The following is a 24,235-nucleotide window of genomic DNA, read 5'->3' as shown; positions in this document are numbered from 1 at the left end:
CCCTGTTCGCCATTTTTTCAATGGTTTTATCCAAATCAACCCGAAAGCGCTTATTAGACTAACATTTCTTGCACAAGACAAAGACAATTTTTCCAAGAGCGCGATAAGTTCATCAATACTTATTGTATTCTTAAAGAAGACAAGTTGCGCTTGAATAAGAATTGTTTGAATTACTTGAGGGCACCAAGTTTTTGCAAGATAACCATTCTAGTTTAAACAAAGAAAACATCACCGAAGTATCGACGTAACGTGTTGTTTGTGCTGTTTGGACTGCACGACAGTTCCAAGCGTTTAATTTACAATTGGTATTGGTGCAACTGTTTTTAAAAATTATGCTTCAACTGCTCCAGTGCCTTCAAACATTTTCCATACAAAGACATCTGACTTATGAACTTTATATTTAGTTTAAAAAATACGAACAGCTTTAGAGGAAACCCGCACCGCCTCTGGCAAATGCATCATTATCGGCACTGTCCTTCCCCATTTCAGCTAGTCCTGAGATCTTTATTGTTTTGTGACTTCGCTGATTGTTCATATGAAAGAGTTTTCAAAATATTACACAGACTTTCACTTAATTTTCGTTTAAAAGATCTGTATTCTTCAATTTTCTCCAGGTTCAGACGCCCATTTTGACAGATTAGTTGTTTACGTCAGAATGTTCTTATTCAAGAGTATAATTTCTCTTTCAAGAATATACGATTTTAAGAGAGTTTTATGGCAGCATTGTTAAGATAAACGAATCTTGCAGAAGAATGTCATAAGTTTTTGTCAAAACTATTGTTAAATTTTAAGGAGCGTCGTTTTTAAGCAAAAATGAAGTATCCTTTAAAACCCCCTATAAGGTGAATTACACTAATTGATAATTTAGTTTTATGGGTGATTCTTCAAGTCTCCTTCAGTCATACTTCAGAAATGTTAGTCAAATAAGATAAAATTCACTTGAGCAGAAACATTATAAAACCTAACAGACTTTGAAATGCTCTGATAAAACTACTATAAGAAATGAATAAGACCAATTTGCTATTGGATTGTTACTTGGGGTCCCTTCGAGACGCGGCGAGGGTTGAGACAAGGTGACCGTTTATCCCGCATGCTGTTCAACATCGCTCTTGAAGGGGTGATCCGACGAGCGGACATCGAAACGAGAGGCACGATTTTTACCAAGGGTAGCCAACTTCTAGGCTTTACAGATGACTTCGATATCATAGCCAGGAACTTTGCGACGGCGGAGACAATCTACGTTAGACTGAAAGCGGAGTCTAGGAGAATTGGGCTTAAAATAAATGCATCGAAGACCAAATACATGAAAGCAAGAGGCTCAAAGGAAACAAACGCGCGCCTCCCACGGACGGTAACCGTTGACGGCGACGAACTAGAAGTGGTAGAGGAGTTCTTTTATTTGGGATCGCTGGTGACCGCGGACAACAACACTAGTAAGAAGATCCAGCGGTGCATCCAAGCGGTAAATGCCCTTCGTAAAACGCTACGATCAGGAAGCGAACGCCGCCGCACGAAGCTAACAATGTACAAAACTCTTATTAGACCGATAGTTCTTTATGGACTTGAAGCCGTGACGCTGCTCACAGAGGACATACGCGCCCTTGCCGTGTTTGAGCGGAAAGTGCTGCGAACGAAATTTGGCAGAGTACAAACTGAAAGCGGAGAGTGGTGGAGACGTATGAATCACGAGCTACAGGCACTGCTTGGGGAGACTCCCATCGTGCATCTAGCGAAAGTTAGCTGGCCACGGTGAGCCGGACACGTCGTAAGGATGCCGGACGACAGTGCGACGAAAATAGTCCTCTTCAACAACCCCACCGGCACCATGTACAGGGGGGCCCAACGTGCACGATGGCTCGACCAGATCGAAAGCGCTTTGCGACGACGATCTACTCTTCGCTCTATCATCCAAACGGCGTCCACAGTGGACTTCCCTTTTTAGAATCCGAACTGCTTGCTTGACAAACCGTGTTCACCTTTCGTGTACCTCGTCAGCCTGTTTAGAATAATCCTTTACAGGAGATTTCCGCATGTATCCAGTAGACATGATGTAGACAGCTGGCAGGTTAAGGCGGACAAGAGCTTAAGGGCAATGTGGTAAAGACCCGCCACACCCAGAGAGGAGAAATGCTCTTCGAGCTCAAAAAGCACCTGACGGTTCAGAGCTCGCGGTATTAGGAGATGGTGCAGAAGTCCCTGGGCGAGGCGGGCCAGGTCAAGGCCCTATCGCAGCGTACTCTTGTCGAGTGTGGAAACCTAGACGAGGTTACGACGACAGATGACCTGAAAGATGCTCTGAGGGACCAGCTCAAAGTTGAGCAGAAGCAAGCAACGAGCACGCAACAAGCGGACCATTGTGTCCGGCCTTTAAACAGGCAGTAAAACGGTGCAGGTTACACCGATTAACCTCAACCAACCACTGCGACACAGCTGAGATGAGGTGTGATATTGCCATTATCGCTGACCCCTACCATGTCCCTCAGGACAATGGTAATTGGGTGACGGACAAGGGTCGGATGGCAGCGATTGCTGTCATGGGCAGATATCTCATCCAAGAGCTGGTATTGACCGTTCAAAAGGGTACGTGATTGCTGTGGTCGATGGAGTCTAAATCTGCAGCTACTAGTTTATAGTTTGTTAGTAAATCTGTAGAGTAGTTTGACAGGATGCTAGATATGGTTACCGACGAGCTCACGGATCGGAAGACGCTTGTCAGTGGATGCACTTGAATGCCTGGGCAGTTGAGTGGGGAGTAGGTGCACTACCCTAGGGGGCGAAGCGTACTGAGCTTTGTCCAAGCTGGATGTGTGTCTGGCAAACGTGAGTTCTATCAGTATTATTTCCGGAGGGTACAATAATCGTTCATCGATATCGCCTTCTGCAGCCCAACGTTGCTAGCCAACATGGGCTGGAAGGTGTCCGATGAGTACACGCATAGCGACCACCAAGCTATACGGTACACGATTGAACGATGGATGCCACCGGCTCGTGGGTTAAGATCGACCGGGCGGAGATGGAAAGTGAAAGCCTTCGATAAAGACCTATTCGTTGAAGTACTTAGCCCAGAGGGCAATCGCTCGTACTGGAGTGTTAATGAGCTGACCAACTTCCTAACACGTACACGTGATATAACCATGCCTAGGACCGGGCAGCCATACGCCCCAGAACGAGAAGGTTATACGTTCGCTAAACTCTCTTTCAAACTACGCAACATGGTTGTGAGGAACGTGCTGCTCGAGCCAAAGATGCTGATACCTGAGAAGGTATATGCAGAGAGTCCGAACCGATGCGGATGTCAAAGCGCGTAAGATTGAGCTAAGAGCCGCCAGGATGACGCTCAAAAAAGAATTTAAGGATAGATAGAAATCCTTTTTCAGGAGCCGTACCATGATGCGGATTCAAACCCCTGAAGTGGCGCTTACCAGGTGGTGATCAAAAAGATGACGAGTGCATCTACTTCGCTATAAGTTATGGTGAAAGGTTAATTCCCGCAACAGGATCCAGTGATGTGGCCTTCGACCCCATACGGTCAAGCGAATGACACACTCACTCCGGTCACGAATGAGAAGCTCATTGCGATTGCCAGGGGTCTAAAAACGAAGAAAGAAGAAGAACCTTCCGGTTCTGACGGGATACCGAACGAGGCACTAAAACGGCGGTTTAAGCATATCCTGATAAGTTTAGAGAGACTCTACAGAACTGTCTAGAAGTATGTGAATTTTCAGAAAAATGGAAAATACAAATATTTGCACTGCTACCAAAATCGGGGAAACACCACGAGATTCCTCATCGTACAGACCTATCTGTCTACTCGATAAGTTCGGTAGGTTATTAGAGCGGGTAATCCTAAATAGGTTAGCACCCGTTATGGACACAGTTTGGTTTCCATAAAGGGAAGTCCACTGTCGATGCCATCAAGCCAGCCATAGAGAGGGCAGAGACGCCAATGAGGCATAAGAGGCAAAGAGACAGCCATAGTTAAGATTGACGCTAGGAGGATAGGGTTACAAATCAATGCATCGAAAACCAAATAAATGGTAGGAAGATGCTCCAGAGAAAGAAATGTTAGCCTCCCACGAACAGTGACTATTGATGGTGATGAACTGGAAGTGGTTGATGAGTTCGTATACTTGGGATCTCTGGTCACCGTCCACAATAATACGAGTAAGAAGATCCAACGACGCATTCAAGCTGAAAATCCAGCCAACTTTTCCCTCTGCATGATGCTTCAATCTGGGAGCATACGCCGCCGCACAAAGCTGACGATGTACAAAACGCTAATTAGACCGGTAGTCCTCTATGGACTTGAGACAGTAACTTTGCTTACGGAGGACATACGTGCACTAGCCGTATTTGAACGAAAGGTGTTGCGGACTATTTTTGGCGGAGTACAAACGGAAAGCGGAGAGTGGCGAAGGCGTATGAATCACGAGCTACAGGCACTGCTTGGAGAGATTCCGATCGTACACCTGGCGAAAGTTGGGAGACTACGGTGGGCCGGCCACGTCGCAAGGATGCCGGACGACTGTGCAGTGAAATCCGTTCTCTTCAAGAACCCCACCGGTACCAGGAATAGAGGGACCCAACGTGCTAGATGGCTCGACCAGGTTGAAGACGACTTGCGTGTTTCGAGACGCGTAACGAATTGGCGACGAGTAGCCCAAGACCGAGTACAATGGAGAGGAATTCTTGATACGGCAAGAGCTACCCCGGCTCTCGACTGCTAAAGTAAGTAAGTAAGTAAGATTGACGTCAAAAACGCCATTAACAGTGCTAGTTGGGGAGTGATCGATCTAACGCTTTATAAGACGAGGGTACCGGTTGCCTAAAAGCTACTTCGAAAACCGAGCACTAATGTACGACACGGCTGGGCATTTGAAAGCAACGTGTTGGGCGATGTCCATAAGGTGGCGTACTCTCGCAACTTTATGGAACCTTGAGGCGGATGGTCTACTAAGGAGACTCAATAGTCTCAATAGAAACATCGATGTAGCACATGCTCTACGCTTTTTTGGGTCGGATGTTGAAGTTGTGGACGACGTGAAGTACGTCGGGTTAATTCTCGACTTCAAGTTTGATTGGTCCACAAATATTGATTTCCGAATTAAGAAAGCGTGCATTGCCCTCAGGCAATGTAGACGAGTAATTGGCAACTCTTGAGGGCTTAAACCCAAATACTGTACAAGGTTGTTGTCACATCAATACAGGTGTAAAGTTGTATTCTTTGGCGGCAAAGGGGGGAAGTTGTGACTGTCCATACAAACCATCTTCAAAGGATGTGTTTAATGGCGATGTATGGAGCATTTACTACAACTCCTACTGCCTCCCAGGAAGCTAAAGCGTAAGACTTCGTAGTTCGGTCGGAAGATTTGTCAAACCTGGTCTCGACCAAAACGATTATTTCGTATGGACCTTCAACACACGCTAGCAGATAGTAGTCCTGGACGATTGCGTTCATTCCGCCTACATTCTGATAATACACGTGGTTGTTGTCGTGCTGGACGAATCAACGATCCCACCACACAGGGACGGGACGGCTGTTGAGCGCTGTCAGGAATGGCTGGACTGCTGCAGAAAGGATAGGGATATCCATAGTAGCGTCTCGGTGTCGTATCAAGTTCGAATTTCGGCATGGCGTTGCTCGAGTAGATGTCGATTGGTTTTGTTCGTACTCCTCGGCTTTGTTCGTTAGTTTTGGTAGTATACACACATGGATAATATCCACGTTGCATCAGCTCTGATGTTGAAGTACACGATGGACAACAGGACAACAGTATGGACAACAATTTTCGCTCTCTGAAGTTCTTTTCGGCCGAAGCAATGGTTCCTGTATTGACATTTTTCGTCGTCGAGCTCGACAATCCAAACCATGTATATGATATAACATATAAGTTTGAACAGCGCGTTCTCCGTGTTATTCAAGAGATTTTTGTCTTCAAAAGCAGTAACAAAAGCCACTAGAAACAATGTTTAAGAACGGGAGAAAAAATAAATTTACTAAACCATCACAACACAACAGCTTAGTCAGTTTATTTATTCTCTTGTTCTAGAACATTGTTCTTCTTATAATATAAAAGCCTTATTCGGTCTCTAAAGCAACCTTAGCGCCACAGTGGAAACTAGCCAAAGAACTGTAATTTCAGCGATTCGCCGCTAGGTGTAACTCAATATTTTGTGCGAGTTTCGTTCGGGTAAAATTGGACGAGTGATAACGCACGTACCCGCGTTATTAATATAACTAATAATATATTAAACAAATATAGTTGAAAAACTTATTAAAACAGCTTTTGATTGTATTAAATATACCATGCTTTTTTACGTTTATCTCTCCACAGTATCATACGAGCAGTCAGCAATACGATATGTTTGGAAAAACGACGAGGACACTCTGCGGAAGAGTCCTTCCCTAACCACTCTCAATGCGTACTTGATCCAGAACCAAACAATAACTTGTCCCATCAAAGCCAGCTGGAGAGGTGAGTTGACTTCCGTTCGGCCCCGACTGATGCTACTGTGTGGCCAATCTTTCCTCTTCCCTTTTTATATCGCGCGTCACTTCCTGCTACCCTATTTCTCCAGCCAGTGTGGCAGATTTAGGTGTATGTGTGTTTTCCTCTTACCATCCATTTACTGCTGAAAAAGTTTCCCACTTTGCGTGATTTTCTTTCCTGCACAACCAAATCTACTTCTTTTCTTTCTAGCTAAAACTTTAACACTTTTCAAGCATTTCTTTCTAACACATTTTTCTCCTGCAATTATTGAATTCACTGCTAACGTTGACTGAGTTTTAGCTATTTCTTATGATTTAATTTGCTTTTTAGTTTTCTTTTAAACTTTGTTAGCTAAAACACAAATTGATCGTGCACCTTGTTAATGTTTTAATCGAAGAACGAGAGATTAGCTTAACTTCATTATCATCATCATCATTCGAATCTCCACTTCATGGCTTGATACGACATGAAGGAAGAACATATTTAAACTGAAATGCAAACTGTTGCCTGTGCCTTTGTCTATAAATCATTAGGACAGTCCCATTTGTAATGAAGGCAAACTTTGCTGGTTCTACTGTACATAAACTGCGGTACCTCACCGAAAAAAGGACATCTGGAATGTAAAACTTTTATTTTTTGATATCCCTTTTATCTCTTTCTCACGACCAATCCTTCCGTTCTCATTTCCAACACTCCAACTCTTGTGCTCTTTTTCGTGCCGAACTTAGTTGGCATTTATACCCGTGCGATACCGTCCACTTTAGATGACACACATTGCGCGCGGGTATGACAACGACAACCGAGCGAGAGAGAAAAAAAAAGTTATCCTAACAGCTTCCGTGATTTAGTAGTCGACGATGTATAGAACCGTTCCGGAGAACAAACTGACGGAAACCTTGAGCTGATTGGATTTCATCGCATGAAGTTAAGACTGAGCAGAGTTTAATCGCCCACTTGAAAAAAAAAAAAATAAAATCAAAAAACGACATTCCTTGATTTTTGTTTTTATATTATATTACAAGCATAAATATCCGTGTGATGTTAAACTCGGCTCCCGTATCTGCATGACAATTTGCACTATAATAAGTTTTCATGCCATTTATTTGGTTTGAAAGGAGTTAACTTACGCAGAGACCCTATTTACTTTATGACTTCTCCTATTATTTTTACTTTAATCAGCTGTGGTGTTTCAAATTCATGAAGTAAATCTTGTTAATTTTTTTTTAAATTAATTAATCAAAATATTAATTTAATTTTTGTTTTTTAAGGTAATCGTGAATATTGTTTCCTTGTCACACTGCTACTAAATGAATAATTAAAACTGAAAATAATATCAAAAATCTCTTCGAACACTAACTGAAGCGAGCGTATACTTGTACATGAATGCGAATGTGTGTAAGTGAATGAAAAATTGTTAGTCAAACTTAAAACAGAAGTTGCCATGCTGCTTGTGTGATTGATTGGCCATTAAATATCGATTTGTTTCCAATCTATTTCGTATCAGCTCTGTATTTTTTGTACTCCAAAGCTCGTTTGCAGCAGAAATAATCGAGCAAAAGGAGATATTTCGTGTTTGACAGGTCTTACTGAGTTTTTAAGTTGAACGAATTGATGAAAAATTTCCTGTTAGAGGTAGAAAAAAAGCTTTTCAACCTTATAAAATCAAAAGATTTTTCGGTCTTTTGATCAGACGGCAAATAAATTTGCTAATTGCTTTAATAACTTTCTTGCCAACTTAGAGTTTAATTAAAGAAAGCACGTAGACGTAATGAATGTCCAAACAAGTAACAGTCAGAAAAACCGAAAGATTGCACTCTGCCAGTGCTTTTTCTTGCCATTACTAAACCATTCTCAACGCATCACTTCGTTCAATTCATTTCCGGCGGAAGACGTCCAATTCTCCAGTCATTTTCCGCCAGTTTCATTTCTTTTATTCTGCATCACGAATCATCTCTCTTTCCTTCTGGGGAAAATTCAATTCCAAACACCATACTGTACACAAGAAAACCACACCAAGTTAATAAATAATGCTGTGAGAAAAGCACGCGCTTCTGGTCTTGGCTTCTATATAAATGTATAACTGGTTGATTTGGTAAAAATTCCTTCAAAGTACATTGAGTTTTTCTTATTACCGTAGTCATACTTGAGTACACTCTCGTTCGTTGTTATATTTTGCACAGAGTTTTCTTTTGGTTTGATTCGTATTCACAAAACAAGACATAGAGATTACTTTCCGTTTCGATTCCTTTGGTTGATTCCCGCTTTTGTTAATATCATACTTACTTCACTTTCGGTATGTTCACAGACTGTTCTTTCAAGTAAAATAAAATAAAGTCCTGCCTTCCCCAAAAGTAAACGCATTTACATAGCTGCTATCAATAACAGTTGACCAATTCTTATTAAAGGCGCCAACCGTTTCCCATTGTTTCTCATTCAAACAAATCTGCCCCAAATCGTAAAATCTACGTGAACTCGAAAAACAAAAACACACGCGAAACACCCTCTCCAAAATCAAAACCGACCACGGTTCTAACCTCAAAACGTGTAGCCGAAGGACAAACGTTGTCAGAGGAAGACGAAGAATTTCTCTGTAATTTATGTCAGAGGCGGTTTGAGGAGCAAGGTACATAAAACCCATTAGCCAATATAATTGATTAAGGATAGACGTTCGTTTATGTGATCAGTTTGTTTTCTCTAAATTTTAGTTTTAAGTACATACACATCGTCCTGTTTTTTTTCGTTTGTGATCGCTGTTCGTCCATTACCCTCCATTCCCCTTTGCCCAACCATTCACGGGAGTTCAAAAAACTATCACGTTCTAGTGTATAAAACTCTTCTCCAAATTATTTTTCATTTCTTATCTAAATCAAATTGATTTTAAACAACGTGCTCATACCAATAATTAAACTTTGTACCAGGAAAAGGAAGTATTCTACACTATTCTGATTCAAATGGTAATTTGCTTTATCTCATTCTGTATTCCGCTCCGACGTAACTTAAGTTTTGTCAACTTGTTTCAAAGAAAAATTTTCAACATTCTCATTGATATACAATGCCGCTACCGAGAAAAACAGATGCATGGCATAGAAACTGAGTCAGATCATGTTTCTAGAAAACGACTATCTGGAAAGTTTATTTTATTATACAGTTGTATACCAGTACGACAATTGGAAGAAAACTAAAAAAGGAACTTTACAAGTGACTCGTGGTTGCTTTGCTGTTGCCGGTAACGAAATTAACAGTGGGTCGAAGATAAGTCTTGTAGTGCAGAGTGAGACGACTATTATGTATCTGATGATTACTAATTTTTCAAACTGTTATTTGTTTGTATTATTTGTTTATGTTTGAAATGAAACATCCTATCTATTGCACATTACTCATTTATTACGATTTTACCAGATACGTCAACTCGGCACCAGCTTTTCAAAAGGGGCCAATCTGCAAAATTTAAACAAACCGAGTGAAGGTTTCTTTCCCTATGCTAGTCCCTATCCCAGCAGAAAATAACCCTCACTCGGTTTGTTTACTTTTTGCAGATTGGCCCTTTTGAAAAGTTGGTGCACTACTTTGATGCGGCTTCGATATCATCTCCTTCTGAAGTGCAAAGCAGGCATGATTTTAATTTCGAATTTATAGTGATGTTGTTGTGGACGGTCATTGGCAATCTCAAATATACAAGAGCTCATCGACCACCTCAAGCAGTTTACCTTAGAGTCTCTTGCTTTTTATTTTTATTTTTAACTTGTTAATCCCCTAGTCTGATCCGACTTGTTCCCGGTTGGATATGAGTTTGATGTCCTAGTGCTATGATATGAAAACCATCAGCTAAGCCTGGGAGTCGAACCAATATTTTAAAAACCGTGCCACTCATGTAGATGACCGTGAGAGATTAGACAAATGGACAGCAAATACAACAACCAATCAAAAGTATTCTCGAAACTTGCAACGTTGCACGTTGATGATTTTTCATAGCGATTTACGACAGACTGTGTCATACGCTGCTTTAAAATCGATGAAAATACGGTATGTGGGCTTATTATACTTGAAGGTTTTTGCTAAATCTATCAGATTGAGTAGATTTGATCTGTGGTAGAAAGAGCTCACTTTCTGGATATACACCAGAATGACATTTATTTAACTATTTTGTCTGCGGCTTAGTAGTCTCTCTTACGGATTGGGTCTTCTTCTTCTTCTTCTTCTTCTTCAGCATAGGGTCGGGGTGCCTCGAGCTGTTTGAAACAGCTCAAGCACTCGTCTCAATTCAACTCGGTCCTGGGCCACTCGTCGCCAATTTCCTAGTCGTCTCAGAAGTCGCAAATCATTTTCGACCTGGTCGAGCCATCGTGCGCGCTGCCCCCTCCCCCCTCCTGTTCGTGGTGCCGGTGGAGTTGTTCAAGAGGGCTATTTTCGTCGCACTGTCGTCCGGCATCCTTACGACGTGTCCGGCCTACCGTAGCCTGCTAACTTTTGCTAGAGGTACGATGGGAGTCTCCCCAAGCAGTGCCTGTAGCTCGTGATTCATACGCCTCCACCACTCACAGCTTTCAGTTTGTACTCCGCCAAATATCGTCTGCAGCACTTTCCTCTCGAACACGGCAAGGGTGCGTATGTCCTCTGTGAGCAGCGTCACGGCTTCAAGTCCATAAAGAACTACCGGTCTAATAAGGGTTTTGTACATGACGTATGCTTCCCTATCGTAGCGTTTACTTTCCCTTACCGTCCCTTCATCAATTGTAGAATCATCGTTTCAAAAAAATATTAATATATGCCTGACCGCATTTCAAGGTCATGACTAAAATCACGAGTTTGGTCAATTTCATAGGAACGGAGCCTTTCTCCGAAGACCCGCGCTGAGAAGACGCGGACTAACACGCTTACGGACGAACAACGTCACACGCAGTACCTTGCAAGTCGTAAGGGCCTGCATAGTTTCGTCGTCCTGAAAGTAAAAACAAGTCAGATTAAAACTTCTCGGTCGGTGGTTTCTACAGTAGGTGGAGGAAGAGGCACAATTTGTGTCTAAAAATAGCCCAACCCATGTGGCTACGGTTAATAAGGGGGGTTGTGCAGACTTCTTTTGTACAGCGCCTCTATGGTTCAATAGTACACGGGTACCAGCGAGCCACACGCCCTGGCAGGTGTTGTGGGTTCAAATCCGGTTATAATCCCTGATTATAGCTTGGTTCGACCCATGCACCTTCCAGCATTGGACAAAAGATAGGAGTCACAACGACAACTTGTTAAGCGTAGCTACCTATTACCCCCTCCCCCCTTCCTTTCCACTCTTCCCCTCCATTCTCAAAAAATCCTTCTTCATTACTTTCCCTTACCGTCCCTTCATCAATTGTAGAATCATCGTTTCAAAAAAATATTAACTTACTAGTGTTGTTGTCCGCGGTCACAAGCGATCCCAAATACACGAACTCCTCTACCACTTCTAGTTCGTCGCCGTCAACGGTTACTGTCCGTGGAAGACGCGCGTTTCTTTCCTTTGAGCCTCTTCCTTGCATGTATTTGGTCTTCGACGCATTTATTTTTACCCCCAATTCTCCTAGACTCCGCTTTCAGTCTGGCGTAGATTGCCTCCGCCGTCGCAAAGTTCCTGGCAATGATATCGAAGTCATCTGCAAAGCCTAGAAGCTGGCTACCCTTGGTAAAAACCGTGCCAATCTCGTTTCGAAGCCCGCTCGTCGGATCGCCCCCTCAAGAGCGATGTCGAACAGTATGCAGGATAAACCGTCACCTTATCTCAACCCTCGCCGCGTCTCGAAAGTACTCGAGAGTGTCCCAGAGATGTGTACGAAACACATCACTCGATCCAATTTAGCTCTGATAAGTCGCATCAGTTTGTCCGGAAAACCGTGTTCATGCATTACCTGCCATAGCTTGTCTCGATCGACTGTATCGTATGCTGCATTGAAATCAATAAAGATGTAATGCGTGGGCACGTTGTACTCCCGACATTTCTGCAAAATCTGTCGGATAGTAAAAATTTGGTCCGTAGTCTCGCGAACCCCTATGAAACCCGCCTGATAACTCCCTACAAAACCATGTGCTATCAGTGACAACCGGCGTAACAGGATCTGGGAATGTACCTTGTAGGCGGCGTTTGCCAGTGTAATACCGCGATAGCTGCAACAGTCTAGCCGATCACCCTTTTTGTAGATGGGACAAACCACTCCTTCCATCCATTCCTCGGGTAGCTTTTCCTTCTCCCAAATCCTCGAAATAACCCAGTGTAGAGCGTTTGATAGCATTTCTCCGCCATGTTTATAAAGCTCTGCCGGTAGGCAGTCCTTTCCAGCGGCTTTATTGGTCTTCAGCAGCTCGATTTCTCGTTTGACTTCTTGGAGATCAGGTGCTAGGACATTACTATCTTCCATGGGCGCTCCTAGGTTAATTTCCGTTCCGCCTCCTTCTGCGACTTCGCCATTGAGGTGTTCATCGAAGAAATGCTTCCGTTTGTCGACCACCTCGTGCTCGTTTGTGATTAGATTCCCTCCCTCGTCCCTACACATGCCAGGTTTCGGTGTGTAGCCCTTCCGAGTTTAGTTCACCTTCTCATAAAACTTGCGCGTGTCATTAGCTCGGAATAGTTGTTCAAATTCTTCACGATCTCTGTACTCCTTTTGGCGCTTTTTTCTCCACAGGATCGTGGTCAACTGGTTCCTAGCTCGTCGGTATTTGACCAGGTTCTCTCTAGTGGCAATACTTAGATAAATTTTCCAAGCAGTTTTTTTCTCCTCCACCGCTTGTTGGCATTCCCCATCAAACCAATCATTTTGTGTACTCCGAGGCTCAATACCTAGTGCCGATGGCCGATAACTTTGTAAGGAAAGGTCTTAGAGATTTGCAACCTTCTGCAAAAACATGTGTTTTGAGTCTTTCAATAATCGCCTAGAACCATATACTCTTGTAAAATGTATCCAACATACGCTAAATATGAAAAACTTATTTTTAATGAATTTCCAAAGAAAACGCTCTGCAGCTCTGCACTCGATAGAGATAGAAATGTCATTTCTTTAGCATAATTGTTTATTTTTATATTTTCTGTAACCTAAGAAACCATGTGTCTATCTACGAACTCAAAAAAAATGAACGTGTGTCGAGCTTTTAGCGAACGCGAAACACTTAAAACGTATGCTTTCCGTACTCTCATTTGGGTAGTTGGGGACAAGTGGAATCCATACAAGTTTATAGTGCTCGACTTAAGCTTTAAGATGTAGCGCTGATTTCATAAATCCGCTTGCCCCATTTTACCCCATCGGCTCGTGAAGCTATGGAAATTTAGCTTGAGTATGCGATAACTCAGCAAGTAAAGGTCCAAGAGATTTGCGGTCTTCTGCAAAAACGTATATTTTGAGAGCTTCGATAATTACCTAGCACATTGCATTCTTGTAAAATGCAACTAACTAAAGCTAAGCATGAAAAACTAATTTTTAAAGAAGTTTTGAAGAATATGCCCCCTAGTTCAGTTCTTATTTTCTATTGCTTATATCTCCGGAAGTATTGGGTTTAGAAAAACACTATTTTCACATTTTTAAAAGAAATTACCCAAGTAATTCGAAAAAAATATTATTTTTAAGCATCAGCGCTGCCAAATATCTTTTAACTCAATTTGAAAACTAAATTTTCATTTTTCTCTCAATGAAGACAATTTAGTCGGAAAAACTCCAACTTCATCGTATTTTGCAGATTTTTTTACATAAGAATCACTCATCGCCCCGAGGTATTCTTTGCCAATCCCAAGATACAGCATTTTAAAGCAAGCGATACTCCATTTTTACGTATTTTTTTTTTCTTTTGCTTGTATCTCCGGAAATATTAAGTTTAGAATGACACTATTTTCACATTTTCAAAGGAAATCTTCCAAGGAATTCGAAAAAGATATTATTTTTTAGCACCAGTGCTGCCAAACACTTTTAAATTCAATTTAAAAAATTAATTTTCATTTTTCTCTCAATGAAGACAATTTAGTCGGAAAAACTCCAACTTCATCGTATTTTGCAGATTTTTTTACATAAGAATCACTCATCACCCCGAGGTATTCGTTGCCGATCCCGATATACAGCATTTTAAAGCAAGCAATTCCCGATTTTTTATGTATAACTATAAGCAAAATAGCTTTTTTTTGAAGCAGTGATTCTCTACGCAATGTAAAACTACTTTGCCATATCGGGAAAGCATTTATACAATATATAGCAAAGTTTTTCTTAACAGTATTGCCAGTTTTTCGTATGATTTATAGCGCTAGATGAGGAAATGTTACTTCAGAAAGGCGTAAAATATACGTTAGTCGTGTGATCATAGCCTTGTAAACTGTTTTTCACCTCGCTAATAGACATGAGTTCTTACCTTCCTTGTTTATTACGTTTATTGTTGCTAAGAGACTAATATTCCCTTAATTAATGTAACTAGTCATGCGGACAACTGAAAAAGTTGGCAATACAATTAAGAAAAACCTTGTTATATACTGTATAAATGCTTCTCCGATATTCCAAAGTATTTTTACATTGCGTAGAGAATTACTGCTTCAAAAAAAGTTTCTTTTACTCTAAGTTTTACATTAAAAATGGGGAATTGCTTGCTTTAAAATGCTGTATCTCGGGATCGACAAAGAATACCTCGGGGCGATAAGTGATTCTTATGCAAAAAAATCTGCGGAACACAATGAAGTTGAAATTTTTGAGATAAAATTGTCTTCATTGAGAGAAAAATGTAAATTTAGTTTTCATATTAGGTTTAAAAATGTTTGGCAGCACTGGTGTTCAAAAATAATATCTTTTTCGAATTCCTTGGGTGATTTCCTTAGAAAATGTGAAAATAGTGTCTTTCTAGACCCAATACTTCCGGAGATATAAGCAAAAGAAAAAAAGAGGTTTTGACAAAATCGGGTATTTTCCTTAAAAATGGAGGCACTCCCATTAATCGAGGGAATATCCGATCCGTACCAAATTTTGGATTTTTACTTTCTGACCGAAAACGAACAATCTGGCAAAATTTGGTTCAAATCCGTGAAGGTCGATTACACGTTTGAACTTTTTCTTCGTCACTTAGCATGGAATGACCCATATATACTTTGCTCGCACTTGCTCACGTAAGCGTGGGCGTCGCTTGCTTCTCGCTCGTTTTGCAAAATTCCTTGTAAACTTCATCAGTGTGTCAAGCTAAGGACTGAGCGTTGAGTCTACTTTATCTATGTTATCCTTTCGGATTATAGTCGAGTGCTACTCTACAAATCTCGATTGCTCCTTTCCTCAAGGTGTGTCTGATCCACTTTTACCTACCGTATCAGCCATTATTGGGCCAACAGGAACGAATGATGAAGGCTGTAAAGCAGTGAATAATTGCTGCTTTAAATAAAGCACAATAAAACTACTTACACAAAAAATTAAAGGTAAAAAGGGTTTAAAAACCTTCGCAAAATGCGGCAGCCGCAGCCTAATGGGTTTATAGCAGCGATAACATTAATTCCAAAGCTTGCTTTAAAAATCTTCTAAACCGGGATTATGTATTTTAAGGAGAAGGTTTTTTTTCCTATGTGGACTCATCACTGCGACCAGTAAAGATGATCTATTGTGATATCGCCCTGGTCTTTGTTTTTGTTGTATTACCTTCACTACATTTCTTTTTGCTATAATCGCTATTGAAAGAGCGATATGCTTATAAATTTTATGCGTGCTTGTGTGTATTGGGGTTATTATCTGTTGTAGAAATTTGGTCATAAAAACCCCTAAAAGAGAACAATGAAATGCGAATTGTTACTTAAAAAGGCTTTCTATGCCTAGTTAGTGGTCATGACGTAAACTATTTTGTGAAGAGAGGAAATGTCTGATGCGATGAGTCATTAATTGGACGAACTGGAAAATTTCGACAAAGACCATAAGCATATTGGGTTATGCAAACGTTGCTTGGGAAGTGTGTGGTGCATATACGGGAATGATAGAATTGGAAAAACAAAATTAAATAACGTATTGGCCTACATAATATAACGGGCGGCAGTAGTTTAGTGGGTAAAATATTCGGGTACCAACCGAAAGAGCGTGGGTGTGATCCCCACCTGCTATTGGTCTATATCGAAAATTTCCTGTTCATCTAATTAATCATTCTTCGCATCACACACTTCCTTCCTTTTCTGCATAGAAACTGCCCAAGCAACAATGTGAGTTTTATTGTACTCTAATGGCGGTTTTCATAACCAATTTTGTTCTTAAATGCCATCATAAGAGTGTAAAAAATACCTAAATCGTTACTTGGGGTGTTACAAGTCGTAATCAAAATGTCGCTTTAATAAGTAGAGGAAAATGAAATTTCTACAAAATTTTCCTAATTACTAAAAGCAAATCGACTTCTTTTCTGCGCTACCCTGAAACACGTAGTAAATTGGATTATTTTAGAGCATGGAATAAGTCTGGGTAGCTAACCACATGGCATACTGTTGAATCGTATAAGCTCGAGTATAAGCTCGGTTAGGTTTGTCCTATATTGAGTCCAATGCACTATGGGCCAGAAATTAAAATTTCGGGACAAATATATTTGCGGTTAATCGGCATGTCTCAGCTCAATGTGGTCTTCGGCAACTTTTTGAATGAAAAAATGGTGCATATTTTGAAGGTATCGTCCAATATTTAGGTGTTACTTTAACAACAATTTAAGCAATAACTTTTTGAGCAAATTTTTTTTACCTTTTTGGTTTCAAAATATTAAAGATAAACCAATTTGAAGTATTCTTTCTGAAGATATCAAATATCTTCCTTTTACCCATTTTCAGCAATAGGCCTTTGTTTTCATAAACGACCCCTCAAATCATATTTCTTCTTGTAACATTTTGCACATAAAAGAGGAATCTTTTTGCTGAAGACTGTTTTGCTTTTTCTGCATCAATTAATAAGATATAACTGTTTTTAGCTTTAAAACCGTCTGATGAAAAATGTGTATTTTTTCAAGGGTGGTGTCTTCGAAGAAGTAAAATAATAAAATATAGCGCATCTTCCTGCACTATTAGGGTGACCATGAACTCACCTATTAGGGTGATACAAACTTTTGTTTTCTTAAATAATTAAAAAAAAATTTTTCTCCAAAAGTTGCAGAACATAATAAAATAAGCAACTTTGCTGAATAAAGTAACTATCTATCTCTTACCGGTTGCGAAATATAATGATGCATTAAAAAAGCACTTAAAAATCAATTACACTCAATAACTTTGCACACGATTATTTTATTGCTTTCAAATGTTCTACAAAGTTATTCAGTATGTTGAAATACATATTTTCTCTGAAGACTGTTTGACGCTAGGACACATATTTATCAAGTTATAAAAATGTATGAAAAAAAATCCGCACTATTCCCAGGTATTCCCAGCCATGGTATTCCCAGGTATTCTCTAAAATGCACATTTGGGCAGATAGCTTTAATAATTTCCTACAAATTGGTATGCAAACTAATTGCAGATACTTGCAGATGGCTAAGATATTCGGATTTTTCACCAGACGGTTTTTAACCTAAAATCAGTTATATCTTATCAATTAATGCATATGAAGCAAAACAGTATTCAGCAAAAATATTCCTCTTTTATGTGCAAAATATTTTCTAGAACATCACATTGAGCTGTTCGTTGAAATAAACATGTTACAAGAAGAAATGTGATTTGAGGGGTCGTTTGTAAACAAAGGTCTATTGCTGAAAATGGGTAAAAGGTAGAAGTTTCATATGTTCAGAAAAATTACTTGAAATTAGATTATCTTTAATATTTTGAAACCAAAACGGTGAAAAAAAGTTTACTCAAAAAGTTATTACTTAAATTGTTGTTTAAGTAACACCTAAAAATTTTTTAAGGAAAACAACCTTTTCCTGATATACGAATGAATCAAGCAAATCCATATTTTTGAAGTGCCAGTTTTACTCTGCATCGTTTTACGTATTTGACATCTGATCATTTCTTTAGTCTATGCTGTCACTATATTATTGATAAGTTAAGCACTCCACGTATCGTGTTACATTTAGTTTTTAGTCTAAAAACAGCTAGGAAAGACAGAATACACCCAATTATAAAGTGTGTCAAAAACTTTTATATGAAAGACAAGACCTGATGAATTCACTGATTTTTCATTTCTTTTTTCTGAAAATCACACAACATATACGAGTTTGCACGTTTTGTCACGGGCGCACGATCATTCAGTTTCCAATTTTTCTTTCTTTTTCGTTTTAACTATTTTGTTGTTGCAATGCAAGGCGATTTCATACCACTCAAAACATGCACAGCAAATTATCAAATATCGGATGGAACTCTCCTTTTTTCTCCAACCCCAGTCTGAATTTTTCACATTAAATTGATACGATTTCGTTTATTGGTGCTCTAAGTAAACTTATATGGTTTTACCTGAGGATGAAAATGCAATTTACTCAGCCCGATCAGCCTATCACCTTCATCAGTCCTTATTCATTCAATTCACCTTTGTAAGTTTTTAATCTCTCGAATTCTAAACCGAAATTAACTGACAATGTATACGTAATTCGAACCTTCCAATTACCATTATGAAATTTTTTCATTTTACTTTTGTAAGTTCCATTCATTCTGAAATACCAAATTCTATTACACTGCCATAACGAAACATTTTTTATGATCTAATCTAACAACATTTTGGATCGTTTGATTTCCACTGGACTTTGTTTTATTTTTGGCTTGTTTCTCCTTTTTTTCGTTAGAGAAAACCGAGGAAATCCAAGCCGTAAATCATTAAAGTTTAATCGCCTTACTTTCTTCCTATAACTGCGATAATATAAAAACGTAAACAATCAATATATGTAGGAAATTACAGTTGTCTGAAAGTGGATTTAATATTTACAAGAGATCGAGCGTTCTATTTCACGACCGTATTCATACCGGGAATAATACTGGTGACGTCATCGTTCATCACCTTCTGGTTGGAGTGGAACGCGGTACCGGCCAGGTCCATGATAGGTAATGATTGCTACTATGCCTATGTAATCGACAATGCTGTGCAAAAAAAAACGCGCTGTACTACATCAAGATACTACCATCACACCACCACTACATCACATTACAGCATCGCGGGATCGAGGATGTGGAGATCAACCGGTGGTGGGAAAATTCCGAAAACCCACTCATCGCGCTCGCACATGAAAGAATCTCTTTATATTATCCCACACCTAGTCTGCCTGCTCATACTTCCCACATGTTGTCTGCCATCCGCACCCTAAAGCACATAAATTCGATTTTATCCGACAGTTGATTGCCTTTCATCGAATGAACTGCTCATCAACATCACAATCACTCGGTTGCTCTCAGCTCACCCCCCTCACTGCCCCCTTTGAACATCCTCTCCATACAGTTTTCAAGTGAAGCTCCACAGTCCTTCCGAAAAGTTCAACATTTTTCAGCGATTGTCTCTTTTTGGTTGCATCTACGATTGCTAGCGATGCAGCCGTGCGTGCATCGTTTCACGGTTAGTTGAAACCTGGGGTGTTTATCGTAGTTTCTAATTCGGTTTACCCTATTAACGAAAATAACATGAACAGCAAATTTTAGTAGAATTAGGTTTACGTTTGTTAGTGCATTTATACGGTAGTATTTAGTAGGTAGCGTGAATGAGTTGAATTCAGCACAATAACTAGCTAAATAACTTCCCTATTTGATATTTTTGGTTACAATGCTGCATGAAACTTTTGCTACAAAATTCGTCATTTACGTGCATAGTGGAATTATTAGCGCACGTTTTAATACCATTCTTAAAAATGCCTTCTTACGATGGCTACGTGCATTGGGAAAATGTGCCATTCATCGATATCGATATTATTAAAAAGCGTTTCAAGTTTCAATTCTTGATTAACAATGAAAAAAATAACAAAATATATTGAAAAATAGAAGCGCCGTGTATGGCATTTAGTACAAATAACCGTGCGTCCACATCTTTTTTTCGTGTGGAAGGATATTTCCATTCATATAAAACAGATAAAACATATATTTACTATATTTGTCATAATGAATTCCCGTTTGATACGAATTTTTAATCCAAAATGAATAAAATACAATGCGCCTCCATCTAACAGTGATCTAATGAGGTCGCACGGTTATCCAAACACTGTAGTATCAAATTAGCATGAAACACGAAGTAGGAAATATAAGGTAAAATCACAAATATTGGGTACTTTTTCAAAAGGACGTAAGTAACAATCAGTGATTCTTCTAAAGACCTCAGTAACATAGAGAGATTCGCTTCGGTGATTCCTCTCTTCCACTTACCACGGCAATGCAAATGCACTTTAACACACTAGTTATGCGTGAATCGGTTGCTGGCGTCACTATCACTAGTTAACTAAGTGTTAAGAAATTGTTTGAAATACGTTTGAAATAATCCATAGCGGGGGTCACCAAAGTGAGCTACTCAATGTTACTTAAATCCTTTTGAAAAAATTTCTAAGAAATGTATCAGCATTTTGAGTCGAAATATCTTCAAACATTTGTCATCGAAAAGATGACAATAACTTTCAATGAGATTTGCGAAGTATTGGCTTATTATATGAGCATTATTTCAAAATTCAAATACTTTGTGTTCTTCAATGCAATGTAATGGTAAAGCCAATACAATTGACATATTAGGAGAAAATATATTTTTGAGTAATAATTAACGGAGACAAAGCGTTTGATTATGCTTCAGATTATTTCAACAATTTATCAATGCCGACAAATTCATCATAGTCAGCTTCGTGGTGTGTTTTTCTTAACATCATCATAACGCTCTATCAATAATTAATCTTATGTTCATTTACAGGTGTAAACTAACATCGAAACAGTCATGGTACGCTATACCAGTACCATGGCTGTGTGTAAATATGTTTGTAATATCACAAATAATTATAATTAATGAGTAGTTAGTCGAACCAAAACTCAACAGAACTAAATTGAGCTTGGCCTGCTTTTACGTTTTCGTTTTCCCCTTTTTCTTCTTTCTTTTTTCTGTCTCTTTTCCACAAATCGAACAACAACCACACGCAAAACTTGAAACCACAAAAACCATCCTCGGATGCTAATTGAAAACAAAACAAAACAAAACAAACCAAAAAACGACAAACCATATCGGCATTGATTTAACAATTCCACCGGCACACGCGGCCCATCACACATATGCAAAAACAACGAACACAACAAAAATAGGTAATTACAGTTGCCTGAAAGTAGACCTAATGTTTACGCGTGACCGTGCGTTTTACTTTACCACCGTATTCATACCGGGCATCATTCTGGTGACCTCGTCCTTCATTACGTTCTGGCTGGAGTGGAATGCCGTCCCTGCCCGGGTCATGATAGGTAAGTGTTCATATCTAGTCATTTAAAAACGGGACAGTAAAGACCGGCGTAGATCGAATCGGCGAAGAAGGTGGGGCAAAAGCCTTCCCATGTTACACCCCGACCTAGTTAGTTGTCTAGCGCCCCTGCTATCCGTGTGTACGTGTGAAACTTTGGCTACACGTGTAATGTTGTTGTAAGAGCTGTAAGTTTTACCGTTAGTTCGCCTCCCGGCTAATCGCATAGCTCCACTCCTACAGCAACGCCGTAGTCTGCCGATAGTGTGTTCTGGTTCTGATGCTAAATTAATTACAAACTCTGTTTTGCTTTGGGATGTGCTATTAGAATTTAGTGAAACTTTATAGAGCAACAGTAGTAACTTTTTTGTTTTTAATCAACTTTTTAATAGCCCCCAGATCCATTCACATACAAATAATCACTTTTGTTTTCCCAAATTGAGCGGTCCAGATATTTCGATTTCGTTATTAGAATTTCAGAGATATATATCGTTACTTTTGAACTCAATTAGCTATTTGTTTTTCTGAAAATTTTAGAAAAGCAATTGAAATATTAAACATTACGAGACGGCAAATGAATAAATGGCTCTATAAAGCTGAGCAAAAAAGGAAAGTGTAACTTTATTTATATAAGTTTATGACAATAAAGTGAATAGTTTCAATAAGTTTATTTTTCCTAAATAGAATAGCATGGCATAACAGAAACAGTTGCACGAATACGTATTTGGTGCCAGCAACAATGCTTTGTTCAAAAGAACAAAGCACATTATGCTTAGCGTTTAATATCATGAAACTTATACTGTCATGCTCTGAAACACAAGTAAAATGCCACCAAAGCATTGTTACCGCGCTGGCCCCAGGATACATCCGGAAGATGCTTCGGATGAAAATGATTTTTACTGTTTCAATTATTGCTATACTTTAAGGAATTGATAGCATAAACTAAACATAATTAAATTGTCCGGAAAATTCAAATTGAAGGTTAAATTTTAGATGGTTGCTTGATAATTTAGTCGATTTATCTTAATAGTTTAATATCTTGATGATTCCAGAGCTCAAACCATTCAGTTTTATTTTTAAGCAACTAAACAATCTGCTCAAATTTACCACTTTTTTAGTTAGCTAATAGCTTAAGTAGTGTTTTATGTGTTTAGTATTTAGTAAATAAAACATCAAACCTGCAACCAAGTTACTACCTGACTACGTGGGAGGTGCCTGAATGATGAGAGACATTATCACACTCAGCACCGTAGCATGCAGTTGGTCAGACTGGTCCCTGCCAAGAGCGCTAGCTCAAGGGGGCGTCGAAAACGGCCTGAACTTCAATGAGGCACTTACGAGTGTGTGTGTGGCTCATGAACCAGGTCAAGAGTCTGGGTCTAATAAAATCTGCTTAAAAAAATGAGTTTCAAACGATGGTCCACAATCTAGTCCGAATCAGAATCTGGAACAAAATTTAAAAAAAAATTGACCCACGATACAATCTCGGTCCAAAATATGGTTCAGGTTCAGAATCTGGTTCAAAATCTGATCCAAAATCTGGTTGCTGGTTTAAAACCTGATTCGAAATGTTGTTTCAAGTCCTAGATCTGATAAAAAATGTGGACAAATAATGGTTTATATTCTGGACCAAAATCTGATAGAAAATGTGATCCAGAATCTAATCCTGGCTCAAATCCAGAATGTGGTTCAAAATCTGGTCTCACATGTGAATGTTTCCAAAACCTGATCCAAAATCTTGCCTATAATCTGATGGAGGTTCAACATTTAGTTGAATTTCAGAATAAAATATGGCCAAAATCTAATGAAAATCTGGTCAAGAGTCTAGTTTGAATCTGTTTCAAAATTTGTGATAAAATCTGGACCAAAAATTGACAAAAAAAATGGTTTGCAATCTAATCCAGGTCCAAAATATGGTCCAGGTCCATAATATGGTTCAAATCCTGATCCAAAATCTGGTTGGTGGTTTAAAATCTGATCAAAAATATGGCCCGAAACCTGGTTTATATCCTGGTCCAGTGCCAGAATCTGGACCCAAATTTGATTCAAAATCTCAAATTCAAACTCAGATTCAAATCTGATAAAAATGTGGCCCAGAATCACGACAAGGTCCACTATCTGGTCCAAAATTTGATCAAAAATATGGTCCAGGATCTATTCCAGTATCTGATCTAAGATCCGGTCAAAAATCTGATCAAAATGTGATTTAAAATTTGGTCCAGAATCTGACTTAAATCAGTTTTGATGTTGAAACAAAAGTTGATAATAATTGATGATAGTTAGTGGTTTAGAAACCGATAAAAACAAATCTGGTCCACAATTTGATCCAAAAATGTCCAAAAAATCTGATAAAAAATGTGGTCCAGGTCTAGAGTTTGGTCAAATATACTATATTAACAATATAGTTCACTTCGCAAAAT

The 24,235-nt window shown here is 39.3% G+C and overlaps 1 protein-coding gene across 1 annotated transcript in view; it reads left to right on the top strand.

Moving 5' to 3' along the window:
- Positions 1-24,235, top strand: part of LOC128736209 (uncharacterized) — a 133,048-nt gene that overhangs the window by 33,342 nt on the left and 75,471 nt on the right. Inside the window, exons 8-10 of the mRNA XM_053830688.1 lie at positions 6,336-6,476; positions 9,040-9,114; positions 19,300-19,452. Coding sequence (XP_053686663.1) covers positions 6,336-6,476; positions 9,040-9,114; positions 19,300-19,452 — 369 coding nt within the window. The remainder of the gene's footprint in view (positions 1-6,335; positions 6,477-9,039; positions 9,115-19,299; positions 19,453-24,235) is intronic.

This window comes from Sabethes cyaneus, chromosome 2 (assembly GCF_943734655.1).
Source record: "Sabethes cyaneus chromosome 2, idSabCyanKW18_F2, whole genome shotgun sequence".
In the NCBI taxonomy this organism is placed as follows: Eukaryota; Metazoa; Arthropoda; class Insecta; order Diptera; family Culicidae; genus Sabethes; species Sabethes cyaneus.
The sequence above is the reverse complement of the archived record's forward strand: the minus strand, read 5'-3'. Positions and strand labels throughout refer to the sequence as shown.